The sequence below is a fragment of the Aythya fuligula genome, chromosome 1, assembly GCF_009819795.1.
Source record: "Aythya fuligula isolate bAytFul2 chromosome 1, bAytFul2.pri, whole genome shotgun sequence".
Lineage (NCBI taxonomy): Eukaryota > Metazoa > Chordata > Aves > Anseriformes > Anatidae > Aythya > Aythya fuligula.
In genome coordinates this window covers 189676752-189694841 of record NC_045559.1, presented here as the reverse complement: position 1 = coordinate 189694841, position 18090 = coordinate 189676752, and the positions used below count along the sequence as shown (strand labels likewise).

The window sequence follows — 18090 nt, the reverse complement described above, 5'->3', positions numbered from 1 at the left end:
ACGTGCCTGGGTCACCCTGTACTCAGTATATTCCATGTCCCAACTGATGTGTCTATAACCTTTTTTTTAGTCTCCAAGGAGCTAAAATGTTTCTTCAGCCTAACATTTCTTTTATAACCTATCTGTATATAACTCTAAGAAGTCTTTGTGTTAAAATTAGTTACCTTTGCACAACTATGTTGGTTTTCATTTTTTATTTTTCTTCTTGCTATGATTGCTGCCAATGGGAGTTGATTTGGTCTCTAATGCACTAATGCTGTGATTCCAACACAGCTGTGTTGCTGCACTTAACTTTATTCCCTTTCTCATTAGACCTTATTGTTAAGCTTTTCTTATACCTTTTCTGGTTTTCACCCCTCCTTTTACCTTCGTGTTCTTTCCCAGTTTTAGTCTCTCTCTCCCACACACAGAAGTCACAGGTGAAAAGACATGACAGCACTGTAGTATGTGTAGAAGCAGTAGACGTGAATGCAATGAAATGTTTAGAGGTAAACTGGTATCTTTAGAAGACAGAAAGGAATTTCAGAAGATGACTATTTGGATTAAAGCCTTTTTTTTTTTTTTTTTCCAGGTGTCTTTTATTCTCAGAGCTTGCTGTTTGTATTTTCACTTTTTATTTACTGTATTATGTAATTTCTGCTTGGTGAAATTGGCATTTCTGCCTTCAGGAATACATTATTTTTTCAGAAATATTTAGCAGTGATGTAAAGCTTTATTGAAATTTGTGTTTATTTAGGAAATGCACCTCTGGAGACTGCAGAAAAAACAGTTTGCTGTTCTCTTTAAGCTATGGTGTTTCTGTAATGTTGCTTTAAAAGGAATTTATAGATAAGGAGAATAATAGAATATTTAATTTGCAATCAGAATAAAAGTTGCATTACAGGTATAATTTGGAAGAAATTTAGGGTATTAGTGTAAATAGCCCTGCTATCACTGCTTCCATTAAATGTTACACAGGCAAAGTCAGTAATGGATTTTTAAACATAAAGTTTCCTTCAGTTAGAGGTTAACATTTGCATTTGAAAAAAGAGACCAATATAAAGGCTTAATACATGCAGTATCCTTTTTAATTGTGTATTAAAACAACCTGTCAGATATTTTCTATCAGATTTGTTGCTTGCTTTCATCTTTCCTTAGCCATGTATTTCACTAATGTGGAGTGATATTTTGGCTGAGCGCTTTGGTAATGGCTCAGCATTAAGACTGCATCTGATCTGGGCATAAAGGTTTCTGTATTTGATGCTGTGTTTTCCTACACAACATACAGCATCCACAACACAATTAATGAGGACTTGTAAACTGTGAAGGAGAAGGTTGGGACATAAAGGAGATGGTTTGCTTCACAGTGGTGATTACTGAAGAATTATCTGAATGTAGACCCAGGATGCTCACCCAGTGGCACAGTAAATGAGAATTTCCTTTGCAGGCTACAACTACTGACAAATAATATTGAGGAGACTGTGGGCGGGGAGCACTTAATGTAATCACAATGCTGACGGTGGGAAACAGCAGGACAAAAATAAATGCCTTGTATTTCACTGTGCCTTTCATTACTGTAGCAATGGAAATTTTTATATGTCTTATGAGCAATGGCAATCTGTCCGTGAATGTCTTGGGCTGAGTCCAGTTGAATTCCAGTGAAGCATTTCAGCTCCAGAATGCATCTAAGTTGGTGGTTCCTCAGCTTTGGTGTAGTCTAATCCTTGAGGTGTAAACGGAGGAGGCAAGCCAGACACTAAATGGTGTTGGAGGAAGCTAAGAGGCAAGATAATAAACCCAAGAGAGTATATATATTGATTTTTGTGGTCTACGTAGCAGAAGAGGAACTACTAATGTAAAAATCTTATGTTTGAAGGAAGGGGAACATTACAAATATTTATTAACTAAATGAACAAAAATATAACGTGATTCGTGGGTGTTAATAATGTGCATTTTAAATAATCCATGTACAATCCTGAAAATATTCAATCTCCGTTTCGTTTAGCATAGATTATAAAATCTCTGAGCAGAGTTTGGGACTTCATTGCATTAGGCACTTAACGTACTGGATATATGCTGTGACAGAGTTTACTGTTTAAGGCAAGAAAACAGGTGGACATAAAAGACAGACAGGGAAACACAAGGTAATGGAGATGATTATGACTATTGTAATAAGCTGTAGTTGCAATGCACCATCTGCCCAGCTACGAAAACAAATATTGTAATATTGTTTTTATTGTAGCAAACTGTTTTCTCGTTCTGCCTTAGGGATGTACTGCTGCAAACACATATATAACTATATGCCTGAGCAGCGTTGGTTGGTGAACTCTGTTAGAGTGGAGGTGTCCCTGAGCCCTCAGGTGCATTCAGCACGCACACATGTGCCTGAGGCATGCTGCCTTGGGTTATGTGTGGTGAGGGGATGTTGATGAGCGTTATCTGTAATAATAATTGAAGTAATACTTGTTCCTGTCTTGGAACAAAGTATTTTCTAGTGCCGCATTGCTGTCTTGACTAGTTTTGACTGAGGTTTTTAAGGTTTTGCCCTGACAGGCTCAGCTACAGTAGTCACCTTTTGTGCAGGGTAGAAGTGCTAGGGACGTAACAGAGAGGATTTGTGGTGTTATATATGTAGTGTTCTCAAGTTTTCCTAAATTAGAGAATTTAGATGGAGTTTTAAAATCTTGAGTTCTTCGCTTCCCTTTAAGTAGTGGGGTAGTCAAGTGTCCCTGTTTGCCATCAGGTCTGGAAAGCTGCTGACCAGTTCAATACTAGGCTTAGGATCAAGCTGACTGCAGACTAATAGAGCTGCTAGATCAAATGCAACTGGATATACAGCAGGATGCTTAAAACTCATGTCAGTCAATTAAGTGTTAATGTGTGATTTGGGAAGCTTATTTTGCATGGGGAGAATGTGAAGATTGTGCGTATTTTGATAAAAAATATGATTTGATACAGCTGTTATCTTACCTAGAGACTTCCTTGACTTTTTTGTCCACTTTTATATTTTAATAATTTACCTTATTATTAAGGTAACCAACGTTTGAGAGGCCTTAACAAGATTAAATGAAAAGAAAGTTTGATCATGTCTAAACCCTTTTCAGGTCTTTTTGCTGTGACCAGTTGTTGATAATGTTGGTGATGGTGGGGCAGGGCCCACATCACTTGCAGAGTAGTAATGCTGGATGTATGAAGAGGGGTGATCAGCATGTGTCATCTCCAGCCTTTGCTGTATGGGAAGCAGTAATGTCCATGAGAGTTTCTTGCTCATGGGAAGTCACTTTGCTGATGAGGGGAGCTCTGTGGCAGTCATGGTGGTGGCCGAGGCCTCTGGCTGGAGACCTGTGGTGGTGGCTGGTGGCATGGCCGCTCTGGCAGCGGCAGTACCTCAGCACTCTGGGGACAGCCACTGATCCCCCAGGAAATGGCCTCGTGGCTTTCATTGTGTAGTTGATTTTGGTATGTGGATATCAGAAAGTGTTGTACTCTCTTTGCTGCTTCTTTGATTGTGAACATGGAGGCATATGATGTGTCCTCAATATATTTGTCCTTAAGGTGTAGATGGCTTGTTGAAATCACTTGAGAATGGCATAACACATCAAAAGTCACAGAGAGTTGGCAGTGAATAAGTACTGGTATTTGTTTCTGGCAGCTTAGTCTAACTTCTGTCTTCTAGGCTGTCACATGTCAGAAAGTTATATGAACATTTCATGTGGGGAACTTTAACCTGAAACAGAATGTCTCAACAAGAACTGAACACAAGTGAACAAATGAGGTTGCCTCTTATTATGAGGGCAAGCTTAAAGTAGTGAGGGTCTGAGAAGTGGTTCTGGAAATAGGAAAAAAATCACACAAAGGATCAAGATAATAGTGAGGAAGGTCTGATGCTGGTAAGATGTGCGATTTCAACAACAGGCAGTGCAGTAGCACAAAACCTTTTTGCAGGGGGTAAAGGAGCAAAGGGTACATCTAAAGGTTTCTCGGATGGATAAAGGTTTCTAGGGAAGAGAATATTCAGCAAAGAGCAAGAGCATTTTGTGCGGGTCATGGTGAAAATCACCCCAACATGTGATGAAGAGCGGGTAGAGGGGATGCTAGGATAGATGCAAGCTTAAGTTTCTCCCAGGTAGTTGAGTCCTCCAAGGTAGCTCCTGTCATGAAGAGGGGGAAGGGGATGATTCTCTGTCTTTCTTGAGCAGGTTCAAAGCCTGTAATGCCTATCTTCAGCTCAAAATTATCCCTCTTTGTCTTCAAGAGGTGGCCAAGAGAGATCTGTTTTTCTTTGCTGCCTTGTGTGCTTCTCTGGCTTTCTGATTTGCTTTGTCCCCATTGTGTTTGAAAGTCTGTCTTATCTTTTACTTCAGGTAGAGCGGTGTTAGGTCCATAATACATGGTCTTGCAGTCTGTAGAATGCCTGCTATTTGCTTGGTAGAGTATGTAGAGTATTTAGAAGGGGGAAAAAAAAATCTAGATAATCACAGAATGGTTTGGGTTGGAAGGGGCCTGCCTTAAAGATCACCCAGTTCCAACCCCCTGCCATGGGCAGGGACACCTCCCACCAGCCCAGGTTGCCCAAAGCCCCATCCAGCCTGGCCTTGAGCAGCTCCAGGGATGGGGCATCCACAGCTTCTCTGGGCAGCCTGTGCCAGGGCCTCATCACCCACATAGTGAAGAATTACCCTTACATATAATCTAAACCTACCCTTTTTAAAATGTAAACCACCTCCCCCCTTCTCCCAATACATTTTCCTTGTACAAAGTTGGTTGTTTTACTGCATTACAAATTGTGCCTATAGCTTCTAAGTTAAAATGGCTCCTCTACAGCTAAAAAATAACATCTCAAACAGTAGCCATCTGCTGTGTGCGTTAGGGCGAAGGGGCTAACCTGCAAACAAAGCAATTCACTGCATAGTTGTTAAAACTCTGCCAGAGAAAATCTCTAGCCAAAAAGCTTGCTGAATCATTGTCCTTTTAAATGTGTAAGTGACATAATGATTGCAGGTTTTTTTTATACAGGATCTGATCTGAAGTCTCATGTTAATGCTTTTGAGTAAGAAGACTTTATAATAATGTATTCAGCACTACTACAACTATTGTGTAGATACCTGCTGCTCAGTAAATTGCTCAACACTCCGTATTTAAGTCCTGAGTTGTGTTGGTAAGAATTGGTGATGGCTAGAAGCACAGTATGCCCTGAAGCTAGAACGTGGGAATGATGAAAATTGTGTTGTGTTGGATATTCAAAAACTTTTCATTTTTTTTCAGTTCAACTTTGAAAGAAAAATATCATTCTTAAATTCATTTTATTGCCCTCTATCATTCCCCTCTATTTCTTATCTTTCTAGACATGCAGTAATTTTCCAGACAGGATTTTCAGAAGGTGTAAGAGGAGTCTAATGTCTTACTCCCTTTAAAATTAACTTCATTTCTCAAACCATCCAAGCAATTTTAAGAGCATGCTAACTGCCCAGAGTTTAAGATGTTTATGATGATCTTGAAAAACCCATACTAGAAAACAAACCATGGTGGCTTCTTTGAAAATCCAGGTGTTAAAATTCTGCAAGTGAATTTACAAGTCTCAGACCTCCAGAATGAAAAATTTGAGTCTGTCTGAATCACAGCCCTTGCAAATGAGCAATCCATGAAACTATGAACAAGTAAAAACCAATTGAGCAAGTGTTCATGGGAGAGGGATTTATTTCTGCCATGGGAAGTGTGGCCATATTTTCAGTCGGACTATTCAAAGTCAGAATTCTTTTATGGCAAATAACTGCTGGCGCTTTCACAGATTATTTTTTCCCTTCAAGAGGAGATGTGTTTTCTTGCCTGTTTTTTTTCCTTTTTTTCTTCAATTTGACTTTAACATTTCAGTTTTAATTTTTTTTTTTGAAGTATGGCTTTCTTCACATACATTTTATTTTAAGCAATGCGGGTGGGACTTATCGAAAGATGAATTTTATTGAAGCAGTGTAAATAAGTGAGCAGATGGATTCTAAAGTTAATCGTCTGTTTTGCATAAGCATGTATTAAAGGTAGGTATAAAACATATTAAGAGGAGATACTTGTAGACTGGCTCTGTGTATTTCGTAGTTTTGATTACTGAACGCTCAAGTCTTATCCTAGCTGAAATATTGATCTCTTTGCACTAATGGCCTGTAGCTGCCTCATTATTTTTCCCATAGCTGTACTAAATACTGAAACCTACTGATGTTCTAAACAGCAAAGTAGATAAATAAGATAATAAATTATGCCAGTTATCTTCTGGGAACTTCTAAACAGATAGAAAATGTATTATGGTTGTGTCCTTGAAGGAAGGTTGCTTGTGCAATGTAGTGTGAACTTTTTATCACGCTTCTTGTCTTGTCCTGATTATTGACTACTGAATACGCTGAGCTGCTTTTTCAATTTAAAAACAAATCAGTCAAATTTCCTTACTGAATAAGGAAAGTTTCATGTTAGCTAAAGCATAAGAGACCATTGAACATTAGGCTGAAATGAAAGATTGCTTTTTACCCATATCGATCTCTCAAACTCTGCTTGTCTACATTAGTCTATGCTTGGATATGTTTTTTTTTATGGTTTTCCTCAGAGCAGTTGAAAATGATAGATAAAAAGAATCTTACCCACATTTCTGTAAATGGCTACAGGAATAAAATCTATTGAACACATGATAAAAAGTTACTGCGCCATAAAAAGATGTACTGTTCAAGCATGGAAGCGCTGTAAAAAGTGCTTATAAGAGCATTTCAGAATTTTTTCCCTACAGGAGTAAGAGTAAGTCATAATATCTGTTCCCTTTTAAGACAAATCAAAACAATATCTGTGCAGCAATACAGAGGGATAAACCTCAGTTTCTGCAGATGGAGTAGAAAAAATTACTTCCTTGAGCTTGCCTCCTGTTATGTATGATCTTTCACGATTTTGGGGGGAAAAATGTACGAAGTGCTGAATGCGTTATCTCAAAGTAATACACTTTTGTCATTTTAAATTCAGTGGCTGGTGCAGAAGGTCAAATTGGCTGTTCTTGCAAACTGGTCCGTTTGCAACACCCGTATCTGAGCGTATTACCACAGTTACATAACTTGAGAAAATACTTACTTTGGAGAAGAGGAATTTAAATTACTCTTTATCTCAAGTGGTTCCATCTTGGATTACTGTTTCTAATAGAAAAAGATCACTACCAATCCGGACAACAGGGCTAACTACTCACTTATCACTGTTTCTTTTTGAGGATCACAAATTACAGAAACAATTTTTCTGCCACAAAGTTTTGAGAGGATGTTTTTGTTTCATCTTCTAGAATAAGAGTTGTCATTTTGAATGCATGTTTAAAATCCGTTTTCCAAGTTGGCAGTTGATTTGCCTTTGTTCCTGATTTTCATGCCTTTCTAAACTTTTCCTTGGTGTGATCGATGAGTGGCTCTTGACATAATGTAGAAACATTTGCAACTGAAATGGGAAACATTTCTTACCATCCCTGAAATCTTGACTTTGAGACAGATTATTCTTAATAGAATAAATGTCATCTACTATTAACCCATGCATTCTCTGAAATGACTTCAGAAAGTTTTTTTTTTTTTTTTTGTATGAGATGATCATCTGCCTTGTCTCAATCTATCTGGAAACTTTTATGGAGGCTTCTAGTGGGATGGCAGCAGGACCAATATGTTAGCCCATAGGGACTACATGTAAGGAATAGATATGTCAGCAAAAACAGTTTTTTAGAGTAGTGATAACAGTGATAACAGATTACTAAGCATACTTTTTTTTCCCCTCCTTTTTCTCCTCAATGATTTCAATTATTTTTTCGAAGTCCTTCATTCTCACTGCAGCAGTTCACTTGACTTGGAGCCTGTAAAGCTGCTCCAGCCTAGCTAGGTGGGCTTCCCCGTCTCACTCAGTGAGAATGACCTTGAGGCAGACTTGGAGGAGTCCTGATCGTTGTGCTAACAGATGCTGATGCATCCCCATTGTCTTACAAACTCCAGGCTGCTCTTTGGTGTGCCTGATGGCTCGAGCTTAGTTCATCACTTCAGGCACTGTAGGAATTTGTGTGCATGCCCAGGAGCTTAGCCGAGGCTCAAATGGGATAATTCATTGGCGGTAGAAAAGTGCAATAAAGTCCAGCCAAGAGACATCTGTCAAGAGAGAGGATTTCTCAGCTTAGGAAAATTTCTCAGAAGACCAGAACATTTTTTGAATTACAAAGATGGGAGGTAAGCCTGGAAAACTGATAACTTGCAGCTTTTCTCTGGCAGTACTCAGAAAAAGGTTTCAGGAATGGGAATGTGTTATTTAGTCGATATTGCTTAAATTGGTACAATCCAGCTATTGACCTGTGTACCAGCTCTATCCTGCAACAGACTTCTCAACAATTTACTGCGCATCCAGTGGAAAGATTGGGAACACCTTTGGACAGCAGGTGGTCGATGGTCCGGCACTAAGAGCCAAAATGCAGATGCCACTCCTGCCTTCATGCGACTTGGCTCTAATGGTGGCCTAGGGGTGGTGGTGTGGGGAGGGATGGGGATGGCCGATCAGTGCCACGTGTCTTCCCTTTGGCCTTAGAGCGTTTTTTGCTAGGTCACCGAGGCGTCTGCATCATCTGATTTGTGAAACTTTGTTCTCAAATTTTAATGGCTTTCAGTTAGCACAAGAGAGGTCTGAGCTATGTATTTTGGTGAATAGCTTACAAGGAACACATTTACTCATACGTTATTCCTGTAAGATTGATTTTTCTGCCTACACAAAATGTGAAATCCACACAAACTCGAAAGCAGTACAATGAAACTGAAAGAAGAGAGAAGTGAGTAATGTTATATTAAAAAAAGTTAAATTTATAGTGATGAAATAACTGTAATAAGTAGATTATGCTCATTCTTTAAGGTCTGCAAAATCCAGTATGTTCCTCTAGAAATAATTTCTAGAACTTGACTTTCTTCCAAGGATCTTTAAAATGAGTGTTACTGCTCAGATAGGTCAACCAGAGCATAAGATATTTCCCAGTGACAGCAGCAGAGCTGCGAGTGCAGCTCGGGAGAAGAGATTCTTCTGAGTGTTAAAATGCAATTAATTACCCTCCAAACAATTTAAGATAATTAGTATTGTGAACAACATGCTTGTTCCTCTTTCAAAACATCAGTCATAACTTAATATCAAAGTTCTTAATTAAAGAATGCCCTTGTCCCAGACGTGCTCGTTGTCTATTCAGTCAGAGATACTAGAGGTATGCGTAGCGTACCATGTGAGTTCATCCCGCTGCATTCTGTGGTACCATTCATACTTGTCAGCTTTTACTGGAAATAGCTTGCCTGGTAGGTCTTTGGGTGCCTATTTGTCTTTTTTGTGGCTGCTGGAAGGAGTTGGGGCTCATGGCCTGACTTAAAGTGCCTGGCTGCCTTTCTGCTTTTCCTGCTTCGGTTTGAGCTCTCACTTGAAATTTCTAATTCTGAATGGCCCTCCATCTCATTTTAATGGGTCTGGCTTTCAGAGTTACCCTTTTCTATACGAGTAGCCTGTTGTGCCTTCTCTCGAGTTTGCTCCAGCTCCCAGCTTTGTGTCACTGGGATGCTCTGGGCAGCAAGGGAAGCAGAGCAGGGGCCAGGGAGAGTCACCAGCTCCATGGTCATTTGTCTTTCAGCACAGCTCACTCTAGTCTCAGTCTGTAACTAATCCTTGACGTTTGTTTTAAACTTCAGCTAATACTTTTAAATGTAGTGCTATATTACATGTTGCTCTGAAATTTAAATGAACTAGTATGGTTACATCTCCTTTGTTAAAAAAGCCAAGATACCTTTGTATTACAAATGCGTCTTTGGCATTCCTGTGGTACAATATATTCCTTATTCCAATTTCTTTTCTATCTTTATAATCCATCATTCTTCCAAAACTTGTTTTTCGGCTTCACATTTTGTTGAGGTCAGACCGAGGGCCTGTAATAATCAGGAATAGCCCTAGGTCATGCTTTCTTCCCTTTCACTGCTTTTTGTAGGTATTATCATTTCTGATTTTACACCGCCTGTCAGTAAGAAAGATTTATTTAAAAAATAAAAATCTTCTGCCAGATTTGTGATTTTATGTGCTAATACATTTAGAATACCAGGATGGAGATTATCTGTCTTTTTTATGTCTGAAAAAAATAAATCATTTTTGTTTTTGCTTCCAAAAGAGTGTAGAGTTCTTGTGTCCTGGTTCCTGGAAGTTGAGTTGGCTTTGCCTGTCCAGTACCACAGTGGTCTTGCTGATAGCTGAGGGGAAAGTATTTAACTTTTGTGGTCATAGCAAATTTATATTCAGTGTCTACCTCACTCATACTCTTTACCTGTTTCACTTTTTTGTTTGATTTAATGTTAATAGTGTTGCTGGCAAATGATTGACTGCTTCTGTTGCAGTCTTTGCTTGTGACCCTCTCTGTGTACCTTCGACTTCACACAGTCAGTGTGTATTCTTTGTTGGTGATGGGAGTTTCCCCTTTTCTTGTGTGCACTGTCCTTTAAACAGGAGTTGATTATTCTTCTGTTTTGGTCTGGCGTAAAATTTCTGGTCCTCTTCTCTGTAGGTAAAGATCTAAATCCTGAATGTTTTGCCACGAGAACCTTCATGCTGAACTAATGCGATTTTTACACCTAATTTCCTTGTTTTTAAAGGGAAGGAAAATAGACGTCAGTAAATTGAGCATGCTTTTTGAAACCTGAATACTTTTCCAGTTCTAAGAAGTGAAGAAGATGTTTCCATGTATTCATGTATCCATTGCTTCAGAAACAACAGCAAAAGTCTTAGTGTACCTCAGTGTATCAGCCTACTAAACTTTGGTCGTATCCTGGCAACTGAAGGTATTTTTAGTTCAGTGTTTCAGTTTTTCCATCAGTCTTATCACCTTCATAAGTCAAAAAACTGTAAAACTGAAAAGTTTTGGTGGCAGACAAACCACCGTGGAATTCTGGAGGAATGAGGAAAACTGAGAAAACACAAACATTTAAATTTAAGAAGAGATTGGACTGTGAACTTAGGCACATGGTCTGAACTTTTGGGTAGACCTGTGCGGTGTCAAGAGTTGGACTTGATGATCCTTAAGGGTCCCTTCCAACTCAGGATATTCTATGATTCTATGAAATGAAATACCACACCTTCTTGCGTGTTTTCTTCTAGCAACATCCCTTCCCATGCAAGGCATGCAAGAATTGAGAACTATGAAAACTGTTGAAGGTAGGAGCTCACAGTATGTGTGCCTGGGACCTGCTGGCTGTGTCCGTATGATTTACTGGAGGCCTTGTGCCTCGCTCACTTCTAAGATAACTCTGAGCCCTCTGACTTGTTCTTAATGGATTCTTAACTCTCTTGTAACTGAGCACTGGGAGTTAGGCAGAGTTTAGGCTATCTGCATATATATTGCTGAAACAATTGAAAACTTTTAATTGCTTCAGCTAGAGACAGAGGAGATGTGTAATGATTTTTAAATTATTTTTTCAAGCAGGTTGGAAATATTCATTATATAAACTTCCATATAAATTTGACCTCCTATTAAAAGTTGACTTTTGCAAAGATGGAAGGTGTGGAGGCTTTCAGATCAAAGGCAAAATGCTTTAAAAGACATGAGAAGGCAGTTTAAACTGTAGACAGTTTTAGAACCCCCAGATAAGTAGTTCCTAGTGCTCTGAAATTTAGTGTCTGGTTATATAGATTGATATGCTTATGGGTATCAAACTCCCTCATACAACTTGTGAGTGGGCATCTGTTTTGGCAGTGGTTTTGGCCAGGGCACTTCTGTAGCGGAACAAAAGCTAAATCTTAGCAGACTGATTCAGTCGTCTTGACTGTGCCAGTTCAAATGGATGTTGGCCCCTATTACTTCTTCTCATCATAATTTACTGGGTTTGGAGAGCAGTGGTGGTTTGTGTATTCATGATGGCAGTGGCACCACCTACACTACACTTGTGTTTTTCCTATGCTGGAATCTAGAGAGTAGAGGTATTTCTCATGTTCATCAATGCCTGAGAATCTCATTTGATTCTCAGAACAATTTTTGCTACTTTTCTTACCTGGCTTTTTACCTGAAATTTATTGAAGGAGCAGTTCCCTTTAGCAGCACGGCTGAGACACTGCTGGCTGTTAGTGGAAGAGCTGTGTGTCTCTGCCTGCCTGGCCTCCTGCTCCTTCCATGTGTCTGGAGGAGCGCTCTTCTGACCCCTGGGAGCTAAAATGGCAGAAGACCATTTGCAGTAGTCTTAGTGATAGCTTTCTGCCAGTTTTATACCCGTAAAGCACTGCTTCTCAGGGGCAGGAAAGGACCTATGCTAGCGAAGAGCAGTGGTGAGAGTATTTGCAAGGGCTTAAGGAGTACGAGACCACTTCTGCTGGTGGCATCTTCAGTCTGCATCAAATACCTTGAGAAAGGAGTCAAAAATTCAACCTTTTTTAAAGGTTGAATAGTCATGAAATAAAAGATTATTTCACAACTATGAATAATGTTTATTATCATGGCATCACAGCCTTTAGTTGCAAAGAAAATCTGTCTTTTCAGGTTATCCTTGACTGACGCGACAGGAAGAAACTAGCTACGTTATGTACCAGTGAGCAATTCTCTTGTTTATCTCCTCCTTTTTTCCCTCTTCAGTGCTTTGGGTACCTTTTGCTTGCTCTGCTACAGCCTTCGCCCCAGCTGTTGGGGCCACTCTGTTGGTTTCTTTGCTGCTTTGGTCTGCAGAGGAGGCCCTGATGTGCTTTTGAGATGGGTTGTGCACCCTCTGCTTGGGAGCTAAACTCAAATAAGCCTTGGCTCAAAGGTAAACCCTCCTGGATATCTTTCTCTCGAGTGGCCTCAGTAGTGCCATGCCCAAGTGCAGGCCAGATGAACGCCCTTACTTGTGTAAGTTCTGGGGTATCGAGAGAAATTAGTTTAGAGGCCTCTGAAGGGAAAGGAGCGTGTACCATCTATTTTAATGTAAAGGTGAAATAAAGTAATGATGATTATCAGCACTAGTCTACTGCTGAAAAACTTGCACTGCTCAAATAAATGAAAATTAATGTTGGGTGTTTTGAAAGGATATGAAGACTTTGCTATTTACAGCAATAGCCCGTTAATTATCAGACCATAATGAGATTATTAAATGGGCACAGCTTTCATATTTCAGTTTTCGAATGTGGAAAAGGAGGAAGAGGGAGAAAGCTGAGGTAAATATATTTATCTTTGCAAAGTCTAATGTTTTAAGGAGCCTTGGCTGCTGCTGTGTTCCTGCTGCCACACATCATGGCTTTAGGGGGAGAAAGGGTTTGTTCTGCTAGTCACAGGTGGTAAAATATGTTCAGCCTTGAAGAAAAACAGCATGAAAGAGTTATCTTCTCATCTCCCCTTTTGACCCAAGATTCCTCTGAAGAGTATTTTTAAGCCACAATTTTAATGATGTTACAGCATGTATTTAAACCTTACCTGCCTTAGTACAAATGTCACTTTTTTAGAAAACCCTTTTCTTCCTGTTTGAAAATGCAATAGCATAAAAAATGGGAACTTTATTCTTTAAGTAAAAAAGCCTCAGATTTTCTCTGTTTAGTTCATTAAATGTCAGCTCAATATTGCCTTCTTGCTGTAGCACTTAGTGTTTGTATTTCTCTGGATGTTTCAATTTTATTCTCATGCACTAGGATACTAAATGCCTCTTGGGAGAGAAGGAGCTGTTCTGGTTCTTTTGGAGACTGAACAAGTACAAATGGAAGGAAGTTCTGCATTTTCAATGTACCTGAAGGGCTCAGTGGTTCTGTTAATCTTAAAACAAGGCAGCACTCCCCTCCCCGTTCTACCTGGCTTGCCTCCTTCCTGTTTTAATGTGGGTCTTGTTCCATGTCAGTTAATAGGGGAGATGAAGAAGCAGGATTTTCCAGCTGCTGGAAAGTGAGAAATTATTATGAACATCATCATTGCTGGAGATCTGAAATGGAACAAGAGGTGCAAAGCAGTTGCTTCTCAACTTTACATTACTATTTTGTGGGTTTGGGGATTTTTTTTGGAAAGTGACAGAAGATGGGTAAGTTAGAAGTGGTTTCTAATGTAGTTCAATATGGAAGGCATGTTTATGCTTTTCTTTCTGGTTTGCCATGTTTTGTTGGAAACAGCATCCTCATGATGGCCTCTTCTTGCTTACCTAAAGCAGAAAGTCTGGAATAGGGAGTGCGAGTAGCAGTCAGCCAAATCATATTTGCTTGTTAATTGATGTTGTATGAGGGACTTCTCTTCATTTACTAAACTGCAATCCCTAGTGTAGGATAACTGCAAGTGATTAGACCGCTCAACATTTTTCTTGGCTCTAGAAGTGGGGGAGAATTGGATGGCTACTGTGTTAGATTTTATCGAAGAACGTCATGTTCTAATGATGCAGCAACTTGTGATGACATAGGGGAGGAATGAAAACATTTTATGTCCTGATCTGGCATTGGAATTAGTAGTAGTGTTAATCACCATTGTATACATCTTGTATATTAACAGCCCGAGGTCGTTTTTGGATTGTTATGTATGAGAATTAGCACAAACGAGTTTCTTTCAAGTTTATTGTTCTACCAACTCTAACCACAGGAGTCAATATGTGTTTATATGTTTGGTTTTGAATTACAGGCTTTTGAAATGTCTTATTCTTCATTTAGTTAGACATTATTATAATTTAGCTTACTTTTTGCTGAGGAATATAGAAAGTAGTTCACAATTCTGTTACACCTCTCTTTAAAAGAGTCATTGTCTTGTGTTGCTAAGAGCTCAATGCTTTAGAAAGGGAGGTCATCGCTGCTAATGCTTATAGGATATGGAGATTTTGGCGCTAACACAACATCAGGAGCACAGAGTTCTGTCTTAAACAGAGACACCTTTCAGTGTGAGATCTAGTTAATGTAACTCAACAAATTTCTTAGTGATTTCTTAGTGACAGTAAAATGATGTGCAGATCCATGTTAAAAACTGTTTGTTGGTATATAAGTAGAGCTATGTGTACAATTACATAATTCATAATAATCAAACAAAGTTGCTTTTTTTGATAAATGTGGGCTCTCTTTAGCTTTTACTAAAACTCCCAATTTTAAGTTTTGATAGCAGTTGCTGAAATGAAAGATCGAGCACAATATGCATTCATCTATATAAAAAGTGCAGCAATTCAGTAGAAAACAATTCTGACTGTTTTGAGTGTTTTAGAAGTATTCTAGAGAAATACTGCTATATGCTGTCAATTAGAAAGGGGAGTACGATTTATCTTTGAAGAACCATTTAATAAACCTTTCTGTTATGCTGAATTTTAAGCTGTGGGTGGAAACAAGTACTGAGCATAGATCCATCCCTTTCTGCTGTCATTTGTCTGTATATAGGTAAAAATGATCTAATGAAACTTTTTTTTTTTTTTTTTTTGAAGCACAAGGGATAGTAAATATCTGTCTACATATAAAAAAAAAACAAAAAAAACAAAAAAAAACAAACTCATCACATAAATTCATTGCAGAAAATTGCAGTTGGGTTAGCAAGTTGTAAGCTGGCAAGTCTTTTGTTTCTCACTTTTACATTGTGTGTTTGACATCGAGATTTTAATCGCTTCGTTTTAATCTCTTCAGCTTCCATGGCTTAATTTAATTTGTTTTATAGGAAATAAAAGTATCTGGTTTATTAAGATATACACTCTAACCTAGGTCTTAAACCCAATCACATACAGGCTCTAATGAAACTGAGATTCAGATGTAATCCTCTGTCCTAATGGTAATCAAAGGGACCAAAGACAACATCATCCAAGCGTGTGGTTGCCATAGCACAGCTCTGTCCTAGCTGTGGATTCTTCTGTCTGTTGCTGCTTCTGTGATCTGAAGGGTAATTTAAGCTGGAGTGATAGTGTGATGAGCTGCTAGTCTTGGGCTCTTTGGCCATAATACAGGTAACAATATCAAAGAGTCATTATTAGAACTTTTCCTTATTTCCTCTTCCTCTTCTTTTTTTTCTCTCTTTTTTTTTTTTTTTTTTTTTCCTGATAGGACTCTGGGAGGCACAGTCTGTGTGCTGTTGTGTATGATTGGAGCTGTTCTTTTCAATACTGACCAGGGCTTATCCTTACTTTCACAACTGTTTCTCTAACACCCACCTTCAGCTCTCTGCCTGTTCTTCTACCCCAGAAAGTGTTCTCGTTCAAAAGCATCTCAGTTTTACTAGGTTTCAAAAGTAACATACATACATGTAGCAATAACGTAAATGTCCAAATTTTCACTTTTCAACCTGTAACATTGCTTAAGGAATTACCAGAAATTACTTCTGACTTGGTGCTTTTTTAAGTGTCTGGGTTGGAGGCTTGTATGATACTAGTTAAAAACAAAATTGCACCTCATCCCCTGGAAGGAAAAACACTCCAAAACAATAAAAATCATTCCACCCTTCTAATTTAAGCCATCGCTTGAAAAATTCAAGATCATGTTGATCTTGGTACTTGAATGATGTGCTTAAAAAATTCACAGAGAAGCAAACAGAACAACATGCAAGGAGTGCTGCTTTTGTCTGGTGAGTACCAGCCTGGCTATGTCCTTATATCCACAATCATCCTGCTAAAAGCTGTGTTTGGTATGGACCCTGTGCAAGCTTGTTGGGTAACACCTGTAAATTTGACTTTCCAAATTCTTCAAGATTTGATTAAAAAAGGAAAAAAGGAAGAATTCTTCACTGAAACAACATCATCTTTGCTTGTATTACATTAAAAAAAGAGCGAGCTATGGCTGGGGGAACTGTGTGGTGGATGTGCAGGGCTGGTTCAAAGGGCGCTGCGTGGCTGCTGCTCAGTGGCATCAGCTTGTTCTGGTGCTTGAGTCAGTACAAAGCCACTTGTGGCTCATCAGCATCCATCAGGAATTGGGAAGGACTGAATCAGCTGTCCTGGTGGAGCAGAGGAAAGCAGCATCCATCCATCTTCTTGTAGTCAAACTGCATCCTGAGCCCCCAGGCTTCTGCTTCTCTGATCCTTTTTACTACTCCTGCTGGGAAGGCAGATGACTGGTTAGGCCAAACTGTATTTTCCAAGAGGAAACTTTTTTTTTTTAAATAATTTTGCAGGTGCTGAAAGTGATATGGGCTGGAGTTTGAAGTCTGGTTATTTTGCTTCTCTTGATATTTTCGCTCTCATGTTTTGTAATTATGTGTAGGAGGGTAAAGTTTGTGTCCCAACGCTGCTTTTATGGTTCAGTACCTGTCAGCAGGAGTGAAAATTTCTCTGTCCTCTAACCTTATCTTCATTGTAAGTAATTTAAAGTTTCATAGTTTGAGTTTGGTGAGTTTCTGGGGTTGAGAGGTAATGGTGCTGGTTGGAGGATGCTGAATCTTCTGAGAGTTCAGCGGTGCCCATCAGGTGAAAGCACTGGATGTGTGCTCTGTGCTGTGCAGAGATGAAGGCAGCCTTTCTCTTTGTCTAAGGCATGGTACCTTTAATCTGGCAGGATGGTGTCTGAGTCTGTGAAGAAAGACTTCTGAGTCTGAACTCTGCAGCCTGACAGGAGGATTGAAATGCTCTGCAGTAATACAGATGTGCCAGTCCTTGCTCCTGTTCTGGGCACTTTCATGAAGAAATGGTCTGGTGGGAGGTGTCCCTGCCCATAGCAGGGGGCTGGAACCAGGTGGTCTTTAAGGTCCCTTCCAACCCAAACCTTTCTGTGGTTTTGTGAAATACAAAACAAGTGTGTGACATTTTGTGTTTCTCAGAGGCTGCTGCTGCTGAATTCTGGGTAAAATAATGCAATCATGTTGGCAGAGACAAAAATAATAATAATAAAAAAAACTCCAGGTACATAGCTATTCTTCTTAGTAATTGTGAGGTATAAGCAGGGGAGAAAAGCCCCCCTCGAAAAAACTATGAAAGCAGTAATGCTTTTTATACCTAACATGATTGAAGAATTGATTTTAACTTTTTTTTTTTTTCCTACAGATATTTCAGCCTGCCACAATAATGCAGTCCTGTCTTAGGCAGCTTCTGTAACAAATGCACTGCGCTTGCTTTCACAGGCCAGCGCAGCTGGAATTAAACAGGCAAATTGTAGTTAGAAAGAACCAAATGTCACACGTGGTGGTTTGTAAGACCCTAAGTCTAAGACCAAAGCAAATGTGTTTGTCTTGGTTAG

The 18090-nt window shown here is 39.2% G+C and overlaps 1 protein-coding gene across 1 annotated transcript in view; it reads left to right on the top strand.

The window, feature by feature from the left end:
- LOC116501826 (probable ATP-dependent RNA helicase DDX10) overlaps window positions 1-8482 on the top strand; it is a 91728-nt gene extending 83246 nt beyond the window's left edge. Inside the window, exon 14 of the mRNA XM_032207433.1 lies at window positions 8327-8482. Within this exon, the coding sequence (XP_032063324.1) occupies window positions 8327-8482 (156 nt within the window). The remainder of the gene's footprint in view (window positions 1-8326) is intronic.
- Window positions 8483-18090: the final 9608 nt, after the last annotated feature.